Raw genomic sequence first — 25155 nt, forward strand, 5'->3', positions numbered from 1 at the left:
TAAAATGTGACCGGTGATTCAACAAGTATGTTTATAATCTCGCAGAATCCCCAAAGAAAATAAGCTGGGTGGTACCCGTGACAAAAGAACTGTAGCAGGAGACAGAAGAGCTGCAGGCAGTGGAAAACCAGAAGTAGAAGTTCTAAAGCAGAGCGAGTTTGCTGTGTACAGAGACAAGCAGAAAAGGTGGTGGTCACAGCTGGAAGGTAGTGAAGGAAAGTGGTGCCTGCAGATGGAGCAAAGGCCGATTACGTAGGCGAGGAGTTTGGGTTTTATCTGAGGTGAAATGGGAAGGCATGGAATATTTTAAAGAGGGGAGTGATATGATCTAACGTATGTTAGAGGGAGATTGATGTGGCCACTGGGTGTAGAAGGGGTCAGGGCAGAATCCGACCAATCAGAAAGTTGTTCAGGACCCTGCCCACAGGGTTAGTGATTTGACTAGGTTTGAAGCGGGAGAGGTGGGCAATGATATTTCCATAGAGATGAGAATCAGAGGAGCTTTATTTTCAGGCAACAAACATTGAGTGCCTGCTGTGTACCAGACCCTGAGTCAGGTACTGGGAATTCAACTGTGGAAAAAAGTGACACAGATCCCCGTCATTGTGGAGTTTACGTATTAGGGGCAGAGTTGAGCTGTAAATAAATTTATGAATATCTGCATGATGTGTAGAAAGCGGAGAAATATAAAATGGAGAAATACGAAGCCGAGAAAGGGAAACAATGAGTAGCTCATCGATTGCCATTTTAAATGCTGGTTAGATCAAATCTATGACCTTTCACATTGGAATTTTACAAAAACATTTTGGGAGAAAAGTAAAAAATGTTTCCAGAGGCAGAGTTAAGAAGGCCCAAGAGGCACCGTGGTCCCTGCCATTCCTGTCATCATTTACTGAGTCAGTACCGAGACCCCCCACCACATCCCCAGCCCCCCCCCCCACACACACACACACACTCAGGGTTGGACTCCTGCCTCTGGGTCCTATTGCCAACATAGGTGGTCACATCCTGAGAGAAACTTGAATATCTTTCATCATAAAAATAAAATGTACCTCTTCTTTAATTGAATAAATTTCAAGTAATGGCTGTATATATGAAAAAATATACCACAGACATTGAGAATAGGGAGAGATTTTGCAAATCTTTGTGAAAAATTACCTAGAAATATTATTTTTAAATGTCTTTAAATACTATGAACGTGGTAGACACACACACACACTCACAACTTCAAGCATTACAGAGGTAGCACAATGAAAAAATAAGTCCTTCCCCTCCCTGGCCCCGGATTCCTAGGTTTCTGCCCCAGAGGGACCACTGTCACCAGTTTCTTCGGTGTCTGGTCATAGAAGTGCTCACTCCTGGATAAACAGTGCAATCACACGCAGAGCTTCATAAAAAGGCTGGTGCCTGATTCTGCCCCTCAAAGCCTCTGGTTGAATTGGTCTGGAAAATGGCTCAGACACATATTTTTCTCTAGGTGATTTTAGTGTGCATCTGTTTAGTGGTCTAGAGATAGCATAGGTACTAATGTGTATATATGTATTTTTAAAATAGTATGTATACAAGTAACAGCAGAACAGTATCCACTATTTTGGCTTTTTTGCCTGAAAATATGTCTTAGGGAGTATTCCATGTTAGCACTTATTGCTAGATATACACAAATCCCTGTCTTGTTAATTTTTTTAAAGATTTTATTTATTTATCTTTAGAGGGGAAGGGAAGGAGAGAAGGAGAGAAATATCAATGTATGGTTGCCTCTTGTGAGTCCCCTGCCAGGAACTGGCCTGCAACCCAGGCATGTGCCCTGACTGGGAATCGAACCATGATTGTGTGGTTTGCAGGCCCGCACTCAATCCACTGAGCTACACCAGCCAGGGCTAGGTTGTTAATGTTGATGTCTGAATATTATGCTGTCATATGGATGCCACATAATTGGATATAACTTTATCACTCCCCTAATGATGGACAGATAATGTCATTCAGAGTCATTTGTCAGCACAAAAATGCCATAATAAACACCCTAACATATCCAAACACTAGTATTTTCTTTGCTTTCAACCGCTTTTAAAAACATCGTAATAAAATAGGGCATTTCTTTTTCTGCGAATTCTTCTTCCTATTTTTTTGCCTATTTGTTTTACAGATTTTTTTTCTTATTGAGTTCCAAGATGTATTAATCTATGAAAAAATAAACACTTTATGAATGGTAGATATTTTTCCAGTTTTATTGCTGATCCTGTTTTATGATTTTTAATTCTATGTACTAAAACATATGGCTCTTATGTTTTTTAATTTTTAAAGATTGATTAGTAGCTTATCCAGGCACTGTAAGTCACCCGAGGACAGGGATTGTGTCATATTTGTTGTCGAGTGCCCAGTGCCTGGCACGTGACAGGCGCTTTTTGAAAGAATGGTTGGATGTAAACCTCATGATGATGAGGAGTCATTTAAGCTGATTCCATGCATTCGTCCAGAAGATGCTGAGGAATTAATAATATTACCATAATTCAATTCCTTTTGTAATAGAATGCGCCAATATATCCCTGAAATAATGAGTGCATATCCATCTGAGTCATCTCGAAAGACTTCCTCTTGCTCCTTAACATGCTAAGATCATTCTCCTCTTCAGGTGGGTCCATCTGCCTCAGAATACTTTTCCCTTTCCTCTTTCTATTATGTTTGCCTACACCTTCAAAACCCAACCTAAAGTCCCTCTTCCTTCAGAAGCCTCTTTCTAGTCTCCCTGCTACCTTCCCTCATAACACCCTATGCTTCCCATTTACAGTAATTACCAAAATAGTTTTCTGTGTTATTACTTCTGTAATATCCATCTCCCTCAGTAGATGGCACATCCAATCATGTCTTCCTCCCACATGGGCACTGGCGTGGGGGATGCAGAGGGAAGAAAGCTTCCTGACCTCCTCATCGACATGGAATTCTGATGTTATCTCTGTGTGGGGGAAGGGGAGATAAGAACAATAATACTTAGTTATACATAGCATTGAATTATTGTCATTTAAGTCAGTGGAAGACCTAGCAGGTGTGTGTCTTTGGTTAGGAAGGTCTGAGTCGGGCGTCACTTTTAACAGTGGAAGCATCAGACATGTGAAGAGCACATGCTGTAGCAGTCTGTGAAGCGTAGCGAAGGGTCACAGGCCGCGGTCAGCAGCAGACGCCAGGCCTTTTCTAAACTCTACTAAACTGTCAAGCCATTTTTGCCGTGCCTGATGGAAGTTTTGCCTTCATTGAAATTTAATATGCTTTTAAACTTAAAATTATATTTATTGTAGTCATTTCGACTGCCCTAATAAAATACCATCAATTGAGTAGCTTATGAACCACAGAAGTTTATTTCTCACAGTTCTAGAGGCTGGGAAAGCCAAGATCAAGAAGACCCTGCTTCCAGGGTCTTCGGTGTCTAGCGAGAGCCTGCACTCAGATTCACGGCTGACCGCCTTTCCCTGGGTCTTCCCCTGGTGGAAGGAGTCTAGAAAGCTCTCTGGGGTCTCTTTAATAGGAACACTAATCCCATTCATGGCAGCTCCACCCAATGACCTGATCACTTCCCACAGGCCCCACCTCCCGATATCACCTTGGGCGTTTAAGTTTGTGAGACCAGAAATATTATTTGAACTGCTTTTTACCAACGGTCTTGTCCCATATTTTGTTAAATGTTAATACTGTCTGGATTTTCTAACACCAATATTTTTGTTGATATAACCGATAGCTTGGTTATGTATCCAGCTGAATAATCTGAAATGGGCAGCCTACTTCCAAACATAAATTGGTGTGAACTAGATTGTCTTTATAGTTCTTAAATCGCCTCCTGAAGGTAGGTTAGCTACTAAAGGGACACACAGACTATTTTAGGTCAGTAGGCACTTCTCACTGCTTTATTACTGAATGCTCCACACCACTGGCACTTTTCAGCCAAATCCCTGGTTGTGTAGCCTGTTTTTCATATTAAATCTCTCTGAAGCAAAGTCGTAGCTCTCTGGAAGGTTAGACTTTTAGAGCAGCGTATTAATAGTTTCCTACCAAGTTACTGAATCATTCAGCCTGTTTAAGTATCTAACCTAGTATCAAAAAATTATTTAAAGTCACATGAGAAAACCCTCATAGTTCAGTGGATATTTAAAATAATTATCTTAATGCGTTTTCTACAGAGAAATGTAATACTTTAAAATGTTAGCATTTCATGCTTTAGTACTTTTGATTCTTGAGTCTTACCTGATATGACTCAACATTTTTCAACATTTTTTAATGGGCAAAAAGGGTCTTCTTGGAGCTCTAGAGCTTGCTTCCCATCCCCACATGCAAAAACAAAACAAAACAAAAATTATCAGGGTTAAATCGACCAGTTAGAGAAAATATGGATCTGAAAACCCTATTTTATTGCAACACCAAAAATATTTTCTGAGTATTTTGTTAGACATTCTAACTGCAACATGAAAGAGCTTTTACTTCTATTCATAAAAATGATAACATTAGAGAAAATTTTTACATTTGCCCTTAAATTTTTACAAAAGGGAAACCAACCCGACCCTATTTCTGTCCTTCTGCCCTTTTTATGAGCTCCTGGTATTTTTCCGTACACGAAGGTGTGTTTTTATAGAAATGATCCAGACTTTTCTTTTTTTTTAACCAAGTATAACTATTAGAAACATTTACCTGTATGCTCTTTGGTCTTGTAACTATTATTAAGGTTTGTAATAATTTACCAAGTGTATGGAGCATAATTTAAGAATTTTAAGATAGGCCCTAGAAGTGAAATTATTATTCTAGATATGTGTTAACTAGATACATATCTAGATACCAATAAAAAGAACACTGTTTCCCCAACAGACTGTGTGAAAGTCAGAAAACCACCACCAAGACATGAAAGCATCAGTTTTCACGTACCCTCACAACACTGTGAATTAGTACTTTGCTAAAAAGAATACTAATTTAATGAAGAAATGGGATTGTTTTTAATTTAGTGAGTTTTTTTCTAGATGCTTGTGACTAATCACTTTTTAAATTTTTTAATTCATAACCTTTTTCTATCTATGTCATTGATCTCTTACAGGTTTCCTTTTCCGTTAGTATAACTTGTGTATGTGCAAAGAAAGTCTTAGAAGGTCAGCTCTTTACAGACTGAAGTCATATCCCTTTTCATAGCTGCGTGGCTCCTTGGAGGACACACTTGGGTACTGTCCTTTAATGTCTGTGGGTTGACTGTTCACCGCCACCTGGCAGAACTGGCCCTGAAAGGCAGGGACCAAGGTTTACTGTTCATTATGCCACTCAGAGGAAGGCTCGCAGCTGGGTGTGTCATCGCTCGATGGAACCTTCACGTACTCCTGGAGAGCCCACTAAGATGTGCTGGAATTTACATTCGTCTTGTCAGTCCATTGCCTTCCTTTAAATATATTACTCAAAATTGCCTGGAAAAAACGGCTTTCTCCACCGCCAGGTGGATTTTTTTTCAGACATTCCATCTTACTAGAAGTATGCACAGTCACGTTTTCTGCTGTGAATGTAAACTCGCTCCCCACAGAAATGCAGCAGTGTAAGAGAAGTAACAGTCAGTGCCGAAGAGTCACGCAGTATGTCGCGTTTACAATGTGTTTCAAACCATCTGCAATGACTTTTCAAGAATATTCTTTCTAGTAGCTTTGATTTAGCATACTCATTTTAGGGGGAAGGAGGTTAGCCCAGGGAATACTTACATGACTTGCCTCTGGCTGCCCAGTGAGTCATTAGCAGCTGTCTGACTGGAACTTTGAGTTTCTGGAACAAAGAAGTAGAAGTAATGGGAGGAAAAGCTTCATAGAACATAAGCATTAATCATATTTTTCAAAATATAAAATCTCTCTTAAATTTCTTGGAAGATGGCTGCTATATAAACTTTATTTTTTAAATATATTTTATTGATTATACCATTACAGTTGTTCGATTTCCCCCCCTTCATTCCCTTCCACCTTACACACCCCTTCCCCCACCATTCCCCCCTTTAGTTTATAACCACGTGTCTCAAGTTCTTTAGATTCTATATTTCCCCTACTATTCTTGCCCTCCCCCCTATCTATTTTCTACATACTGTCTATGCCATTTTCTGTACCTTCTCCCCCCTTCTCCTCCTCCCACTCCCCTGTTGCTAACCCTCCATGTGTTCTTCATTTCTGTGGTTCCACTCCTGATCTAACTGTCCTCTTGGTTTGCTTTTGTTTTAGGTGTGGTTGTTAATAACTGTGAGTTTACTGTCCTTTCATGGTTCATATTTTTTATCTTCTTTTTCTTAGATAAGTCCCTTTAATGTTGCATATAATAAGGGCTTGGTGATGATGAACTCCTTGAACTTGATCTTATCTGAGAAGCACTTTATCTGCCCTTCCATTCTAAATGAAAGCTTTGCTGGATAGAGCAGTCTTGGGTGTAGGTCCTTGCCTTCCATGACTTGGAATACTTCTTTCCAGCCCCTTCTTGCCTGTAAGGTCTCTTTTGAGAAATCCGCTGACAGTCTGATGGGAACTCCTTTGTAGGTGACTGTCCCCTTATCCCTTGCTGCTTCTAGGATTCTCTCCTTCATTTTCATCTTGGCTAATGTAATTATGATGTGTCTTGGTGTGTTCTTTCTTGGGTCCAACTTCTATGGGACTTTCTGTGCGTCCTGGATTTCCTGGAAGTCTATTTCCTTTGCCAGACTGGGGAAGTTCTCCTTTATTATTTGTTCAAATAAGTTTTCCACTCATGGCTGTTTCTTTTCCCCTTCTGGTACCCCTATAATTCGGATGTTGGAACGTTTAAAGATGTCCTGGAGGTTCCTAAGCCTCTCCTCATTTTTTTGAATTCTTGTTACTTCACTTTTTTCTGTTTGGTCATTTCTTCCTTCCTTCTGTTCCACCCCCTTGATCTGAGTCCCAGTTTCCTTTCCATCACTATTGGTTTCCTGTGCATTTCCCTTCATTTCAATTAGTTTAGCCTTCATTTGTTCCTCTAATTTGTGACTAAACTCAAGCAGTTCTGTGAGCATCCTGATCACCAGTATTTTGAACTGTGCATCTGAGAGGTTTGCTATTTCTTTTTCGCTTAGAGTTATTGACTCTGGGGCTTTGAGTTCTTCTTGAGCCATATTTTGGACTGTCCGTGCCTGTTACATATGAGGAGTGGAGCCCTAGGTGTTCACCAGGGTGGGGCAACTCAGTCGCTGGGTTCTGACGCTGTATGTGGGGCTGGGGTCAAAGGAAAGCAATGGTGGTCCCCTCTGCTGCCTCCCGCGGGGGCCCACGCAGTCTGTCCCACTGCATGCGAATGTGCGTCCTCACTGGGTCTGCCACTGGGGCCTGTACGATCCATCTCACTGCTCACTCCTCTGCTGGTTTATCTGCGCAGGAATGTGTGACCATGGCCAGCCCGCCACCCTGCACCCTCACTGGGTCCGCCCAATGCTACCCTGGTTGCCTGGGTGCCTGGGGTCAGGGAATCCTTCCTGCCTAACCCTGTTCCACTGCTGGCTCCGCCCCTCATACTGGTCTGTTTGAACAGTTCGTTGCTGTCGGACTTCAGTATAGTTCAATTTTCTGTTCTTTAGCTGCGTCTTTGTTTACTAAAACTTTGTTGTATTCAAACTTGGTTGTGGGAGAAGGCACGGTGTTTCCACCTACGCCTCCATCTTGGCATAAGTCCTCTATATAAACTTTAAATACAATGGCTTTTTGTTTTGGGGTGGCTTTCTTGTTATGGATTAGGTTTATTTAACTAACTGACCTGTAGTTGACACTAAGTTATCAAATTTGCTATTCACTGAGGTTTGTGATAAAACACCAAGCACTGTATCTTCAGACTGAAGTCTTTGTTTAGAAAATATTTATTGTTCACCCACTATGGGTTGGTCAGACTGCTGTTGATGTTTTTTTGGAAGAGGCGTGAGAATGTTTAGGCATGTTCAGAAGTGTGTAGGAGTGCTAAATAGGACCCTGTATAGTGGCAGAGCTTCAGGATGTAGGAGGTGAGGGAGAATAGGCTCTCTCTGGTAACCATTATTCATTCATTCAGCAAGTGTTTACAGAGCATGTGTTCTGTGCCAGGCACTGTTCTAGGCACTTGGGATAAATGAGTGAACAAAACAAAACAATCTCTGCCATCATGGGTGTTCTAATCTATTGGAGGGAGATAGATATCGAAAGTAAACATAATTAGTAAATAAACTATTTTTCATGTTGGAAGGTAAAAGCACTATTTTTTAAAAAGTAGAACAGAGTAAGAGATTCTGAGATTAGAGACACTAAGGGGGCAGTAGGATTCTAGCTTTAAATAGGATGGTCACAGGAGACCTCTGTGGCCAGGTGGTGTCTGAGCAAAGACCTGAAGGAGGTAATAAGCCATCGTGTAGAAATCTAAGGAGAGAGCATTCCTGGTGCCTGCAAGGAACCTCAAGAAGGCCAGTGAGGTTGGAGCCAAAAGGTCGTGTGTGTGAGTGGGAGGGGTAGGAGATAAGTGGAAGAGGAGACTTAGAATGAGGAGCCAACCTGTGTGTGTGTGTGTGTGTGTGTGTGTGTGTGTGTGAGAGAGAGAGAGAGAGTGTTCTTGGAAGCCAAGTTGAGGAAGTGAATAAAGGACAGGGAGTGATATTAAATACCCATGCTAAGTGCTATTGATAGGTGAAATAAGATGAGCACTGAAAACTGAGCTCTGGATTTAGCCATATATCATTGATGTGACTAATTTTAGTGGAGTCCTGGAGTCCTGGAGTGGAAGAGAGAAGGTTTAAGAGAGAGAACTGGGCCCTGGCCAGGTCCCTCAGTTGGTCAGGGCATTGTCCCATATGCCAAGGCTGCTGGTTCAATCCCTGGTTAGGGCACATAGAGAAATCAACCAATGAATGCGTGGATAAATGGAACAACAAGTCAATGTCTGTCTATCTGTCTGTCTCTCTCCCTTTCCTCTCCTTTCCTCTTTCTCTCTCTAAAAAAAAGGGAACAATAGAAAAAAAATTATCTGAAAAAAGAGGTAAGTAGAAGAGAAGAATCAAAGTAAGTAGGGGCAACCTCTTTGAAGCATTTTTTTTCTGCAAAGAACAGAGAAATAAGGTAGGAGCTTGCAAGAAAATGGAGTTAAGAGCAGGTGGATATTACTACTGTCTCACTACAAAGACCGACAGTAGTAATATCCACTCAGGGTTTCTATACCCACCATGAATTCCTATACCTAAAATTTCTTCTGTGTGATTCATTCATCCTTTTTCTCTGGTATAATTTTTTAGCAGTATTTTGAGGAAGTATACCTCTCCCAGGTTGTATTTTTCTGCTTCTTGCCTCATCATTTTCATCCTTATGACTGAAAAGTAATATTTTATAAAAAAGTATTAATATGAAAAATTCTTGTCACCTGTCACCACCCATAAATATTTTTTCAAGGTCTGTAAAGCTCCCTCAACACAAAAATACACACACAGGTACACACACAAGCTATTATAATCATGAAGGGAAATTATTTATCCTATGCTTGAAATCCAAACTTAAAATAATATGAAAATTGGCCATCTAATTTTAACTTTCCAAAATGATTCTTTTTAACTGACAAATTTTGCAAATATTGGAAAGAGGTGGTTATACAAAATATAAACTATTATCATACCCTCCAAGGAAAAATTGGGTCATGACAGTGTTTTGAGTATATTACTCTTAAAGATTTGTTAGTCACATCTCCGAGCTTTACACCTACCATTTGTGCTTTTGAATAACTTCAGCTTCAGTGCCGACAACAAGTGTTTCTGCTGAACTGAAAGGCTGCCCGGAAGACACTTGAATCCCAGCCAGCTTTGGGCAATGTCAGCTGCCGGAGAGACTACTGAAGGTCAGCCTGCCAAGTTCTGTTGACTTTCAGGGAAGAAAGGAAAGTTTCAATAGCCAGTTTCTTGATTTCCATTGTTTTCCTATTCTACTGATGTACTTTCCATTATAGACAAGTGATAAACAGAACACTTTACAATTTTGAGAGACTTTTTTAAAGTGAGGAAAATTTCAGGGCAGCAGCCAACTCTTTGAATCTTTCTTTCCGCAAACCAGCATTACATTGATGAAAGAAATTATCTGTGTTCCGTTACATTAGACCCTCGTTGGGCATTCACTGCCTTTTGGGAAGGTACAATTTGAGACTCTGAACTTGAGTTTAGAGAACATCACTCCTACCTCCACTGATCATTAGTTTTGTAACCTTGGTGAGGTAACTGAGCTTTCCTGTGCCTCATTGTTTCATCATTAAGAATGGAAATAATGAGAAACTAAATTATTTATTCCTTGTGATTGAACACAGTGCCTAACATAGGGTACATATTCATTAAAATTAGTGATTGTTATCATTCATATACATAGTCTAATCTAAATAAATTGTACTCATTAGTAACATAATATAGACAATCTCAAAAACATACTGACTTAAACCTTTATGAGACCATGCTGGATTTAAAAAAGGAGAAAATCAAAGAACTTTGTTTAAATTTCAGAAGACATGATTGTTCCAATAAAGTGAAATTTGCTGGCAACTGAAATACCACTTCTAATTAAGAAAATCAAAAGTGTCTCATCTGTAAGGTGATGCCATACGAACAAAATGGGGTCCCCGAATCCATACTTCAGGTGTGCCTAAATGGACATCCACCTGTCCAGTGAGAAAGAGGAGGAGGGAGTGGATGCAATCTTAAATACTTCTGAAAAAAGTAGCACGTTAGCTGTACTGACTGCTTTTCAGTTTTTCAAATGCCTAAGCATACCTTGTCTTCATGGCCTTCCTTAGCATGTGCTATTTCTGCCTAGACATCTCTTTTCTCAAAAATTTTCAGGGCTGTTTTTTTTTTCTTCTCCTTTGGGTTTCAGCTTAAAGCTCACCTCTGAGTGTCATATCATCCTAACTGACCTAACATCTTCCCATCATTATTTTATCTCAGCCTGTTTTATTTTTTCTCATTGTAATTGTTTTTTTGATAACTTTTCTAAAAAATGGTCTCTTTCACTGGAAGATCAAGTTCCATAATGGAAAGAAAGCTCTAATCCTTTTCACAATCATATTCTTAGCATTTAACTTATAGTTCCAAATGCATATTTTTGTGTTTTCTGTGTTTGATTTTTGGTAAAATTTAATGTCTTCATCAATACATACTATAACCATGCAAGGATTATAAATTTTCCTGTGCTCTTGAGAAAATGGAAGCTAACATTCTGGCTTTTACGTAATCATGAAAGTATCTCACAGGAATGAACTTACAGAGACCAATGGCTTTACTTCTACTAATGCATTATCATTATGCCAAATGGTAGGCCAATCACATTTGAGATTTTACTGCAGGATGTATTTGAGCAGAAATTATGGGACATTGGCAAACTAGAGTATAAAATAGCAATGAAAATGTGCTTAATCTCTAGCTTGCATCCTATTTGAATTTTTACTGCCAGGAACAGTATGATCAGTGAACAGTGTGTGGTTTTTTTTTCCTGAGGAAACCAACGAAGCATGAGGGGCAATTTAGTTTCTTAGAGACATCCAGGAGTCATCACAGGAAAAAAAGCCTATTAATTCCCCTAAACTCCAAAAAGAGATAACGGCCTGAGAAATGAAGGAGTTACCATCCCTAGCCACACAAGAGCCAGATCCTTTCCCTTTGGTCCTTGCTCTCAGACTTCTGTCCTGTTTTGCTTTACTTTAAGAATGTGGGCCTGATCACGGTGGCAGTGGATGTCTGTCTGTCCCATGACAGGTCAGGGAGAAACAACTGAAGTCAAACTTGCCATTGGCTTAGCATAGCCCTCTACATGACAAGGTCTCCTGAAATCCTAAGGATTTTGGGTGGGAAGTTGTTTTGTCTAGAATTTGGGAATCTTAGAATACTCCGAGAAGTTGATTTTGTCCAAGAGCATTGCTGTAGATTTCTTACGAAAACTTCATACAGGAATAGATGAACAGCTTGGGATAAAAAATGTCACTCTTGCCCTGGCTGGTGTGGCTCAGTGAATTGAGTGCTGGCCTGCGAACTGGAAGATTGCAGGTTTGATTCCCGGTCAGGGCACACACCTACCTGGGTTGTGAGACTGGTCCCCAGAAGGCAGTGTGTGAGAGGCAACCAATCAACATTTCCCTCGCACATGTTTCTCTCCCTCTCTTTCTCCTTCCCTTACCCCTCTCTAAAAATGAATAAACAAATTTTAAAAAAAGTCACTCCTGAGTATGTATAATTCTCATTCTTTTGGCTTTAAAAGAGAAAGCACCAGAACATTCAAAACAAATGGTGCTGAAAGTATGTATGACCATTGGACAGTAGTGTATGACATCAACAAAGCAAACTTTACAAATACAAAAAAAAAAAAAAAAAAAAACGCTAAAGGAAAAGGATGATAACTTTTGTTCCAAACTTACATAAATGTGTTTGGGAAAAAAACAGAAATTGAAGACTAGATAAAGTCAAATTAATCTCATTAAATTAAAATGTCTAAAAAGTGAAGAAAACATAATTTGAGTGTGCATTCTGAGGTTAAAAGTAGAAGATTCTGGATGAGCTATTGTATACATTAGGTGCTAGTTATATTTTACAACTGTACAATGAGGAATGAGAACACTAAAATGTAGAAAAGGAAATGTGGGTAGCTGAACATGTGCTGTATCTGCAAGGACAAATGCTACAAAAGACCAGTTAATCACATTTTAGGAACTCGAGAGATCAAGGGTACGTCTTGTAATGAACCTGTTCTGGAGTTAATGGAAATGACTGCCAGCTGTTCCTGACCCAAGACAACTTGAAGCAGAATGACCTAGAAAGTCCATATGGTACCAAAGGCAAAGCTTAATTAGATATATTACTTCAGACTGCATAGACCTGCACTCCCAGAAGGAAGGAGATTAATTGTAACACTCATGTTGGGAGGGTGACTTTCAAGATTGCAGGGACTCGGGAGGCTAGTTGATAGCGGTTACTAGTGGTGGGAAGATACAAAGGGACCTTACTTGTGTCTCTCCCTTTCTACAATGGGCACATGTAACTTCTCCAATGAAAAATATTTTGGAAGTATGTACTATTACAGCTGCAAATTGTGGAAGTAATGCACCTTCTATAAGCTCCACTAAACAGTGTATAACTACAGTTCACAGTCATACCTCATATTCAAATATAGTCTATATAGTCTTGCAAATATTCAAAAGATCATTGCCAAAAGGCAATGTAGGAGGTTAAAAAAACAATGAATTGTATAAATTTGGAAATAGATCTCAAAATGACCAGGCAATTAAAAGCCACATCTTAGCCAAAGAACACGTGTGCATGTATACATGGCCCACAGACACAGATGACAGTGGGGGACACTGGGTGTAAGGGCAAAAGGGGAGGACATGGGGACATCTGTAATAGTGACAACAATCAAAATAATGTTTAGAAGACAAAATGTTTTTAAAAATTATGTCTGATTATTGGCAGTAATCTTATTTGTTTAAAAGGAAAGACTGCATACATTGTGTGTGTTAATATTTTTCCTCTTATTTATGGGCTTTTTTATGACAGAAACTTTGTGTCCTCACTGAGGCATAACCTGAACTTCTAGCAGGGTGATTTGGTCTAAAACATCAGCAAGGGGCCTGTGGGCTCTGGCCCTTCCCTGGGCTTCATTGTGCTCCGTGGTCATGTGTCACTGCGCCACCCTGCTGTAGAAAATGTTCTGGGAAGGTGAAGAATGCTCTTGCATGTGCTGACAGACTCATCCACTTTGAGAATTGTACTTGAACAAAAAATTGGAATGCATCTTGTATCTTCCATGCATTTTACATGCATTTCATAACAATATGAGTAATTTTTTAATAATTTAGGTAATGATGGCATAATGAAGGTGCACTCAATCTATTACTTTTATACTAAACCCCCATTCCTCTGTACTTCCTCACATTTATGTCAAGAAGACCAGGGTTAGTCCAGAGTTGGAAGGGTGAGAGAAGAAAGGAAGAAAGGAAGGGTAGAAAAGTAAGGGAGAAATTTTTAAGAATGTCTTTCTTTCATTTACATAAGATTTTACAAAATAGTTCCTCCACTACACTCAAACAAAAATGAAGCTTAGAATGCATTGACAAAATTGTGTTTACTTTAAGAAACCCGGAAGTGTTTATTTCTTCATAAACAAAGTTACAGTATGTAATTCCACTAGTAATTAATGGGATTAATTAATTCCATTAATTTCTTTTTACAAGAAATTAATAATGTAAGTATACTTCCTTCTCAAACCTCAGTCACCTTACTTATATGAAAAACTTGGACTAAACCGTTCCACGAATCCTAACCTGAGCTAACAAGCCAACCAAGCTTTGGATCTTCTTCATAATTATTGTTGTAACAATTTGCACCGTTATATATTCCAGTGAATTTATTTGAAGCAGTAGTTTCTCAGTTGGAGAAGCAGTTCAAAGTCATTTTGAGCTCCATTAAACTCATTGCTTGGAGCTGTGACTACTCTTTTATATCCTAATTAAATGGGAAAATTTCTCTCTCCCTTCTTGTTTGGGAAGTCACAAGCATTCAGGAGCAGTATGCTATTGTGGTTGATGAGCATTATTTGATTTTTGTATTCAGTACTGCATACAGTATTATTGTCTATGGATTGTCTTGTGGCAGATACTAGACTTTCTGTAAGCAGGTAATGGACAGGGATCATTAAATGAAAAGATTGCATGCTGTGTCTTTGAGAGAATGCTTTCTCTGAAACAAAACATGACAAACTGACCTTGTGCCTGTTACTATAGAACCAAAAACCTTTCCAGCTGTTTACACGTTGAATGCAAATGGCAATTTGACATAGACTAACTGTGTGTGTGATGTGAGCATCGGAGTGAAAAGGCTACCTATGGAGCATGCCCAGTGGAGTGAGTGTGTCCTCCGCCCTCCCCCTCCAGATCTCTGAAGATAAGGCTTGAACTTTGCACTTGCAAATGTCACTGCATACGTTTTGCAATCGGCTTTTTTTTTAAAAAAGATTCTCTCACAACTAATTTCCTTTAACAACCCAAGAGCAGGGAAGAGAATCTTCTGGGTAGTTAGACGAATTAAGTTTAAAACGAGTTGGTGCCTGTTTTTCAATGCACTTGAAGTGTTCTTTATTTTTAAAGCAATATAAAGCATTCGAGTATTTGTTTTCCCCTACGGAATGGGAAACTAAGGATCTCTTTGGATTGGAATCCTCCGGGGTAGGGAGTGAATGCCCCAGAGGCAGAAAGGGAGCGAGAAGAGGGGCTTGCCCCGAGCATGGATGGGGAAGGAGCAGAGGTTGTTCTGCAGGGCTCAGCGCGCACTGAGGATCTGTGCCTGGGGCTGCCGCTGCGGATGGGAAAGGCACTGCCTGGCTAATGAAGGCCACCTGGATCAGGCTTCTGAAAAGAGCCAGAGGAGGAAGGCTGAAGAATTCTGATATCTGTGTAAGCTCCAGGGCTTTCATCTGGGGAGACGTTATTTTGCCTTTGCTTTTCGCTATCATTGCAGTGAGTGCTGGCACGGGTTCCCTTATTTAGTAATATGATCCGGGTGCAAGAGAGGGAGCCAGGGAGAGTCCTGCAATTTTCTGAGCTCCTTTTCCAAATGTGTGATTTATTGCCAAAGGAGATATCCCGGGCAGTGTTTTCTGTAGATGGGTGTTATATATCTATTTAAAGGTAATGCAAAAAATGTGTTGCTTAAGTACTGAGCGGAGCTGACTGCTGTTGTTTTACATGTTGTCAGAGAAGATATCAGGTGAATAAAAAGGCACAAAAGGATGCTTAAGATTAAAGTGGCAGCTTTCCTTCTGATAGTGACATCTTGGGGAGTTCGAGTTTATAACTCGTTTTACTTTTTGTATGTTTTTTATTAGTGGTATCTTCTTTCTACTTGTAAATACTTGCTTTAGCGTGTGGTCGTTCTTGCGGCTATCCTTGAAACCTATCTGTGCACTTCAGCCCTGCACTGCACCACGGAGCTGGTTGAATTATAAAGGAACTTGCTCTGACTTCCAAAAAGGACAGTAATGGGAACTTAAGGCTTGGGGAGGAATGGTAACTTGGTAGGCACAGCCACCCTAGTGAATGATCTGCTTGCAAACCAGAGCATGATTTTTCTAGAAGGTTTGCCAGGAGATGGATTATTTTCTCCTCTTTTCAGGAACTTGTAGCAAAACTCAGGAAGCTAACTGTGGTGTCAATGAAACATTTCCAATGCAAATGTCATAGATGGAACCTATTTTAAAATGGAAATGTTCCTTCCCAGGGTTCGGCAGACTCCTACACCAGCCGTCCATCCGATTCAGATGTGTCTCTGGAGGAAGACCGGGAGGCAGTGCGCAGAGAAGCAGAGCGACAGGCCCAGGCCCAGCTGGAAAAAGCAAAGGTAAAATCATTTCCCCCACCCAGCTCTTTCTCTGCCTATTGTGCGGGGTCCGTGATGGACCACCTGTGGGAGTTTCTCCCAAAACATGTGTTTGGGTCCTTAACAGCATTTCAGTGTCTGGTTAAAAAGAGGTACAAGATGGCAGGAACAAGTGTGGAGGACACATGGACAAGAACTCAGGGGGGTGGAAATGGGAGGGAGGTGGGGAGCACTGGGGGGTGGGCCGGATTGGGAGTAAAAGACAGAAAACTGTACTTGAACAACAATTAAAATAAATTAAATTAAAAAATAAAAGAGGTGCAAGAAATCAGCTTATTTGTTTGGTAGAAGAAGGAAGTGTGATACCTGACTGGTCTTGACTTTTATGTTATTTTGTTATCCAAGTAATGTGTTTCCATGGTGGATGATTTAGACACATAAAGGACCCTTAGTTATACAAAGAGAAAAAACCGTATCTAGTGTCAGAATGATTTCTCTTTATTTTTCCTGCAAACTATTTCTCTGTTTAGAAAAACAAACTTTCTTCAAGGTAATGTTTATTTTTGGTATTTATTTTAATAATCTTTCTCCCAAGTTTTATTCCATAGGTGTTTTCTGATAATGTTTTCTTATATTTAAAAAATGGGTCATATTATACTTTTCAAAAATAAAGCACCAAAGGATTTTATTAATTGAACACATTGTTTCTTTTGGGGCATTTCTTCTCCATCCCATAATAATAAAGTGCATATATATGTCACCAGGAACTGAATATCAGGTATGAAATATATAAGCAGAGAATTTAGCTGAGACTGTATTAGATTTCACCAATTGTCAGGATTCGGACACTGTTACCCATGGAGTCATTTGAATAGGCACTATTTCTCAATCGTGGATTGTCGTTCAATTTTAAGCTACTCTGGTGTGTGTGATACTCTGAAACTTTTAAATGGAACATATTTTAACATGATTGTTGGCTTTCTTTTGGAAAAAAATTACTGCTGTGAAAAAAGTACTGTGTCGGTCTTGCTAAAAAATCAAGGGTAACATTAGACTGTTTCCTCTGGCTGCTGCATCTCTGAGATGAGTAAAATCTTTGTGTGTTGCTATGGGAATCGTGGCTTGGAGATTCAGGTTTGAAAGCATGGGCCGCCCTTATGTAATATTCATGACCTCGAGCACAGCTGCCGCAGTGGTTTACCGAGGCACTGCCAGGAGGCCGTGACTCCTCAAAAGCAGTGTTTCCATACATCAGAACAGTGTCCTCACCCCAGCAGGCAGGGACGTCATCTCCAGGTGTGACAGTCATAACTGCAAGACAACCCATACACAGCAGGAGCAGGGAGCTGATGAAGCAAGATGAGGCCTAGTTGTTATCAGTTCATCTGCTCTACCAAAGTTAATCATTTAAAACGTCATGATGTGACAATGTGGATGAACCTGGAGGACATCATGCTCAGTGAAGTAGGCCGGCCACAGAAGGACAAGCAGGGTGTGGTTCCACTCATATGAGGTATCTGAAGTAGTCAGACTCCTAGTGGAGGGTAGGGTGATGGTTGCCAGGGGCTGGAGAAGGAGGGAACGGTGAGTTGCTGTTCAGTAGATAGAACATTTCAGTTGTGCAAGAAGAGTAAATTCTAGAGACCTGCTGTACAGGAACTATGCCTGGAGTTAACAGCACTACACACTTAGAAATTTATTAAAAGAGTAGACCTCTCGTTAAATGTTCTTCCTACAGTAAAAATTATAAAGGTGAAGTTAATGGAGAAAATTAAATAATGAGTGTGCATCTAGTAAGGTGAATGGCCAGAAGTTTGCAGTATAGCTAGTAAATATTGCAGTTTAGAAGCTGAATTCTACATTCTATATTTTGTACCAAAGTGCAAAGAGAAAGGTTTAAAAATGGTTTGTATTCCAGAAACAGGAGCGTTTTATTTGCACTAATTTATCCATGTGATTTTCAAATACTAAAACAAAACAGTTTCTCAGATTTATACCATGTCATCATACAACCCAAGGTCTTTCTTGCAGGTTTGGTTTTCGAAGTCTCCAGTTCCCTGACCAGGACCTTTCTGTCCGTAGCTGCTGTAAGTCCTGAGTTAGGTGATGCAGCTTCACAGAACTTGTAAATATCTTTCAAACCAACGTGGTTAAAAATATTGATCCTTAGACTAGGTGTGTGTTACTTGTCATAGAGATTTTTTAAAAAGTCTATAGTTACTAATAGCATAGAAGATGAAAGAAAATGAAGAGAATTGAAAACAGGCAAAGATAATTGAAGGGCTACTTCCTATATTTAGTGAACATAGTTAATTTACATCCATTTTTCTTTAAAATTAGATCAGTATCTTAAAATTTTGATGTATTCAAATGAGTTACACTTGGGTAAGTGTGAATTTTAAGATGTTCTGAAAAAAGATAAGACTAGGATTTAAGTTTACTTTATGTTAAAATCATGATTTGGTAAGTATGGTTTATTACTTTTAATATCCTTGATATTGAAAGAGGGATTATAGACAGTCCATTCATTAGAATATTTTTATCTATTCCCTTCCGCCATGCCTTTATATCATCATGCTTTTTTGAGATCCATTTAAAAATGAACACTTAAAGTTGAAAAATATTTATGTGTATCATTTAATTTTAGATAGTTTAAAAGACTGCATGTCTATTTGTTTACTGATTTGAGAGAGAGAGAGAAAGAGACATTGATTTGCTGTTCCACTTTATTTACTCATTCATTGGTTGACTCTCGTATGTGCCCTGACTGGGGGTCTAACCTGCAACCTTGGCGTATGGGGTGACATTCTAACTGATGCCTGGCCAGGGTGCACATCCGTTTCAAAAGAATCAAAAGTCTTATAGATTTATTTTATAATCATCATAGCATCTGTCAAACGGAAAGATTTTGTAAGTGGGTGCTTTAATTCACCCTGCAGGTCATGTGTGATGAGTCTTGTGTGAATGCCTGGAGTAAACCTCTAGGTGCTTGCAGATCCTGGCCCTCTATAAATGGGAACTGCATTATCTGCTAATTGCCGTAAGAATACACCTTTGAGATAAGGTGATTGGCAAGTAGTGAAACTAGAGACTCCCTTTCGGAATTAAGTGACCTACAAAAGTTATGTAACCAGGTACTCTCTGCTTCCAGTAAAACACAGTGCTCTTTCCCTTTGTTATGGCTTCTCTTAAACTAGTAAACTTCACGGTGAGCAGATCCTATGTTAGTTTTGAGGCAAATAAATATCAGCTAACATGACCTTGTGTTTTGGTTGTTTTTGTTTAATACGACCTTTTCAGACCCCCAGTGCACGTTTTGATCCTGTTCTGTTTTGCTGTACTTTGCATATCTTGCCCTAATTTAGCTGGAGCTCTCTGATTCTGCCTCAAAGACAAGTAATATGTGAACTTAATTTATTCCCACACTGATCTTTAAAAAAAAATCTTGAGATATAATTCACTCATTCAAAGTGTATAATTCAGGGCTTTTTAATATATTCAAAGGGTTGTACAACCATCACTGTGATCAATTTCAGAACATCTTCATTATCCCCACCTCGAAGAAATACCGCATTCTAAATTAGCAGTCACTCCCAATTTTTTCCAATACCCTTAGCCCTAGGCAACCACTATTTAACTTCGTCTCTACAGATTTGTCTCTTCTGGATATTCCGTATAAATGAACAAATACAGTAGGTGGGCTCTGGGACTGACTATTGTCACTTACATACTGTTTTCAGGATTCATCCGTGCTCTGGCATGTATCAGTACTTCATCCCCTTTTATTGCAAAATAATATTTTAGTTTATGGATGTGTCATATTTCATGTATTCACTTATCATCTGGTGGACATCCGGATAGTTTCCACCTTTTAGTTATGAATAATACTGTGATGAGCATGTTTGTACAGGTTTTTGTGTGAACATATGTTTTCACTTCTCATATGTGTATATGCAGGAGTGAAGTTGCTGGGTCATATGATCATTTTTTTAACCTGAAGGAATATTTTTTCTTTTCCTCCTGACTCCCCGAAAATGATCCTTTTTGCCCTGAACATGGGGACTCTGAGATGGGAAATCTGTACATGAAAGGGACTGGCAGCAGAGATGAAATAGGTTCAGAGCTGTAGTCTTTGTACAATGGATTAACATTAATTTTGAAGTCCATTGTCATTTTTTTAAAAATTTATCTTTAGAGGGGAAGGAGAGGGAGAGAAACATCAATGTATGGTTGCATTGCGTGTGTCCCCTCCTGGGAGTTGGCCTGCAGGGAACCAGCCTGCAACCCAGGCATGTGCCCTGACTGGGAATCGAACCGGGATCCTCTGGTTCGAAGGCCCACGCTCAGTCCACTGAGCTACACCAGCCAGGGCCCATTGTCATCTTATCAGTGAATATCTACCATATTAAAGCACTTGTATTCGTCACAGTTGCTGAGTAGAGAGGCTGAAAGGACAGAGCTGCAAAAAAGAAACTGGCCAACCTTTGCCTGGAGAAAGCCCATACTGTTGGTTTAGGGAGAAGAGACTGGCCATAAATCATGCTAATTAGAGTAGCATAGAAGTGCCTTAACGGAGTAGAGGGGTCTGGGAGGCGTGAAGGAAAAGACTGCCCCCTGCTGGCAGGAACAGAACATCCTTCCTGGGGGAGGTGGTGGCAGGCTTGGAACTAGACCTCAGGGGATGGACAACCGAAGTTTAGGTTATGAAGAAGAAAGCGGGGAATGGAGAAGAGGGGAATGCCCCCGAGGCCTACTAAGTAATGTAAGTAAAGGCCGATGTAAAGAAATGCTTGGCAACAAAAAATACGGAATCTTCCAGAGAAATGTTACTTTTTTGAGATCTTGCCCACTTGAAAATGTCTTTAGCTTCTCATTTAATTAATAATTTGGCTGGGTATAGTATTCACGTATGAAAACATTTTCCTTCAGAATTTTAAAGACATTATTTTGTTGTCTTGTAACGCTCTGTTGATGTTTGTCTTGACATGCTCTGTCACTCGGTCCTTGAATGTGGTTTTAAATTTTATCTAATATACCAAGTGCTGCTCTCCCTTTGGTATTTTGAAATTGTGCCTTTGATATGGGTTTTATTATGTATAATGCCTGGCTTCCCATACATATGTTCATTGTGAAATGCCAGTCACTTCAGTTCTGGAAAGTGACTTCCTTTAGTGGGAGGGATGGGGTGTAATTTTCCTCACTGTGTTTGCCTCTTGTTCTGGTTCTCTAATGTGTCAGACGTTTGATTGGAGCTTTCTTCTCCTTTTCCCCCTACTTGTACCTCTGTCTTTTTGTTCTACTACCTGAAATTTATCCCACTTCTAACCCATTTTTGGAATTTTTATTACTGAAAATTTCTCATGCTCAAGAACTTGCTCTCATCTCCACTTTCATAGATTCCTACTCTAATTCCTTGGGTGTAATATTTTCCCTTATCTCTCTCTGTGTCTCTCTTTTTTGAGATTCCTGAACTATCCCTGGTTTTTAAATTTTTAAAATTTTATTTTATTTTTACATGATGGAGACTTTTTTCAGAGGTTTGATGTCTGGCTGTCCATTCAGAATTAAGAGCAAGACGTTGTAGAGCTGACTGGCAGCTCTGAGTGCAGGCACACAGCTTCTTGACGGTTGGTCTTTTATAGGGTAACTGGTGGAGGGGGGGGAGTCTTTTCTTCCAGTCTGGTCAGTGTCTCCAGAGAAGAGTCCTCAATCGCCCTCCTCACTCCAGTTTGCATCCTTACCCTTTCTGTTCTGTTAACTACCACTGTTGACCATTTTCTTCATTTGACATTTTGGTGTACTCTCATTTCACTTTCTGTTCTTTGTATCTCTGGGTTTATACTTTTTGAAAAAAATTTTCAGGAGGAAGCATGCGTTCATTTGACCATGCTTTGTTTCCCACATTTATCAATAAACCTACTATGAAAGAGAAAAATAATGTTTCCCATAACAAGACATGGGGGAAATCCTACCCAAGTGGAAATATTTTCCTAAGTAGTCTTTTCAGAATGAAGACACACAAATGTGTTTGTTCACCTTCAACTCAAAGATGAATTTTTTATTTCAAAAATGTTAAACATGTTTTTACAAATGGGTCTTATTAAGAAAATGCTGTTGGAGGTAGGAGAAAAATATATATTTATGTCTGTAACGCATACTTTCTTCAACCCACAAGAAAACCGTTGGAGAGACTCTAAAGAACGTGTACCAAACTAAATGGTGACCCACAGGACAAAAATGCATTTAACTGGTAAAAGATAAAATCCAGCAGAGAAACCTCATAACAGAAAACACAAAGTACGACAGGCATTCCTAGGAAAATATCTTAGGCTAACATTAGTTTCCCATCATTGATTTCAATGTTGTCTTAACTTTTGCATTGAAAAATTGTCAGTCCTCTTCTGCCCATAACAGTTGCCTTCCACATAGAATTACAAAACTGGCTAAACATTTTTAACTTCCAGCAACATGGGTTCATTTATTGGTCAAATACACAGTAGCTTAGATTATATTGTTTCCTACCTGTAAGAAATAAAAAGAGTGTGAAAGCTCCTTAAACCTGGGTTAGCTTCTAAGGTAACTCATAAGTATGACTGGGTAGGTATGGTCACATCCACTGATCTCCAATGTTAGTTGACAATTATAGTCACAACGATAACAACATGTTGCATCATGTGGCTCATTATACACAACTTGAAAGATATGAAAGGAAAAGGCACAGCTTTGCATCTTTATAACATTTGGAAATACTTCGAAGCACTTCTGATTATGCCATGCCTACAGCATTGGTCTTTCCCTATACTATCTTTCACATCAGACAAGTCCTCATTCATTCCTTGGTAGCTTTTGCCACAGAACAAAGTGCTCTCAGTTTAGTGGCTTAAAGTCACCACCATTTTTACTTAGGTCACAATTCTCTTTCATTAATCAGTGACCAGCTGGCAGGTAAGCTGGTGACCAGGCAATCTTGGGTAGCCTCTGCAGGTTGGCAGCTGTCAGCTTGGGTGTCTCACTCTCCTCAGGGTGGCCTCTCATTCCCCAGCAGGCTGTCTGGCTCACCCTCACGCTGGTTTTGGTTACAAGAACATCAAGCAAGCACAGTGCACAGTATTCAGGTCTCTTCTTGTGTCTTGTGTGCTAATAATGTCTGTTGGCCAAAGCAAGCCATCTGGCTGACCTCACAGTGTGTGAGGGAACTACCAAGGCATCCCTGCGATTGTCACAGCCATTTTTTGGTTAGCAGTCTGCCACGCCTGTCTTTTTTTCTTTCTTACCACTTTGGAAGAAGAAACTGGTCTTCTTACCTTTTAAAACAAACACTCCTGTCTTCCCCCTCATCCCATCTTTCCCTTCCTGTTAATGTCAAACTTTATTGCCCCAGGCTTCCTCCTGATTCCATTTCTTCCCAATTTCCTTGAAACTGATTTCTGTTGCTCTCTCTCTACTGATGGTGATCTCTAGTGACTTTCTAAATAAGTTCATTGGCTTTTTATTAAGCATTCCTATGACTTCTCTGTAAGCCTTGCCTTGTTATTCTTCTCTAGGGAGTTAATTTTGTCTTGCAGGTGCTAGGTACAACATAAGCCTGTTTCTACTTCTTCTTGTGTTGTTCCGTTTCAGTCTTTTCTGCTGCTGCTTTTAGTTTCCTCCCCTGGAGTCTGGAAGCCTGTCCAACCCACTGTTTAGACCCTGACCTCCTGACTTTGATTGGCTATCAAGCTGATGGGTTCCTCAAGAGTTGCTGCAGAGGCAAATGGGTGCCAACTGGATGTGTCCTGGGTATTTCTCTTGGATTCAGCCAAAGCAGCTCTCTCCATTTATTTGATCTGTTAGGACTTCCATGTAAGTTTCTCTTTGAATATAGAGCCTCATTTCCATACTGGGTTTAAAAACCACCGCTATGTTTCCCTTTACCATCTCCTCTTCCTCACGGCTTCCCCTTTGTCTGTGCTTCTGCCCCAGACCTCTCTGCCCGGGTTTAGTACCTCACATCTTTCCCTCTCTGGCATTCCAATCAGTTCTGACATCCATTTAAAACTAAGCTCCCCATTTTCCCCAAACCCTTTCTTCTCTACATTTTCCTGTGTCTGTCAGTGTTGGCTTTATCCTTCCAAGCTTGAAGCCTTAGTCTAGTGATTGGCAAGTTTCTTTCTGTAAAGGGTCAGATAGAAAATATTTTAGATGTGCTGGGTCATTTGCTGTCACAACTACTCAACTCAAAGAAACCTGGATTCAGATTCCATCTCTGCTGTGGGGGCTGGTTGGTAGACCATTTGATAAGTTCTGTGTGAAGCCCCATTGTGGTTCCAGTGGTAAGTGCATTAGATGGCACGTGTTGGGCTCAGGGTTCCCCGTCGGGGGACTGGCATTTGCAATGGCAACCAGAACTCCTGCCTTCAAGTTCCGTGTCTAACAGGGAGCTTGTCTTAGAAGTTACGAAACCGCTATTTTCATTTCTTCTTTTGTTGTGTAGGGTCACTGCCGTATTTGAGTTACTTGTTTTAGACTCGGCGATGAGCACTGTAGGGCAGTACTGCCATATCCAGTGGGTGCTGACCTGAGTGGGCCGCGACTGGCACTGACTCTGTTACTTGGTCGTCACAGCAGCTCACTGCGTGGGGTCGGATTGCATCCTCAGCCATCCCTGTGACTGCAGCACACGTCCTGTCTCCTGAACTAGGCTTTTCCCCTCGAGAGTCAAGGCACGTTCTGTACTTCTTAATCTCCCTGGTCCAGATTCCTGCCTCAGTTTATCAAGAACAAGTTAACACATTTTCTTGCTCTTGTCACAGGCTATCTTCGGAATAACACTT

The 25155-nt window shown here is 40.1% G+C and overlaps 1 protein-coding gene across 14 annotated transcripts in view; it reads left to right on the forward strand.

Moving 5' to 3' along the window:
- CACNB2 (calcium voltage-gated channel auxiliary subunit beta 2) overlaps positions 1-25155 on the forward strand; it is a 336710-nt gene that overhangs the window by 209681 nt on the left and 101874 nt on the right. For 12 of the 14 annotated variants that reach the window (XM_037060790.1, XM_037060793.1, XM_037060789.1 and 9 more), the window contains one exon: positions 16244-16363. In XM_037060790.1, the coding sequence (XP_036916685.1) occupies positions 16244-16363 (120 nt within the window). Of the gene's footprint in view, positions 1-14999; positions 15421-16243; positions 16364-25155 lie in introns of those variants that run through there. The other 2 variants (XM_037060798.1, XM_037060799.1) reach the window with 1 other exon arrangement.

This window comes from Sturnira hondurensis, unplaced genomic scaffold (assembly GCF_014824575.4).
Source record: "Sturnira hondurensis isolate 20B ecotype Veracruz unplaced genomic scaffold, ASM1482457v3 Scaffold0012488, whole genome shotgun sequence".
In the NCBI taxonomy this organism is placed as follows: Eukaryota; Metazoa; Chordata; class Mammalia; order Chiroptera; family Phyllostomidae; genus Sturnira; species Sturnira hondurensis.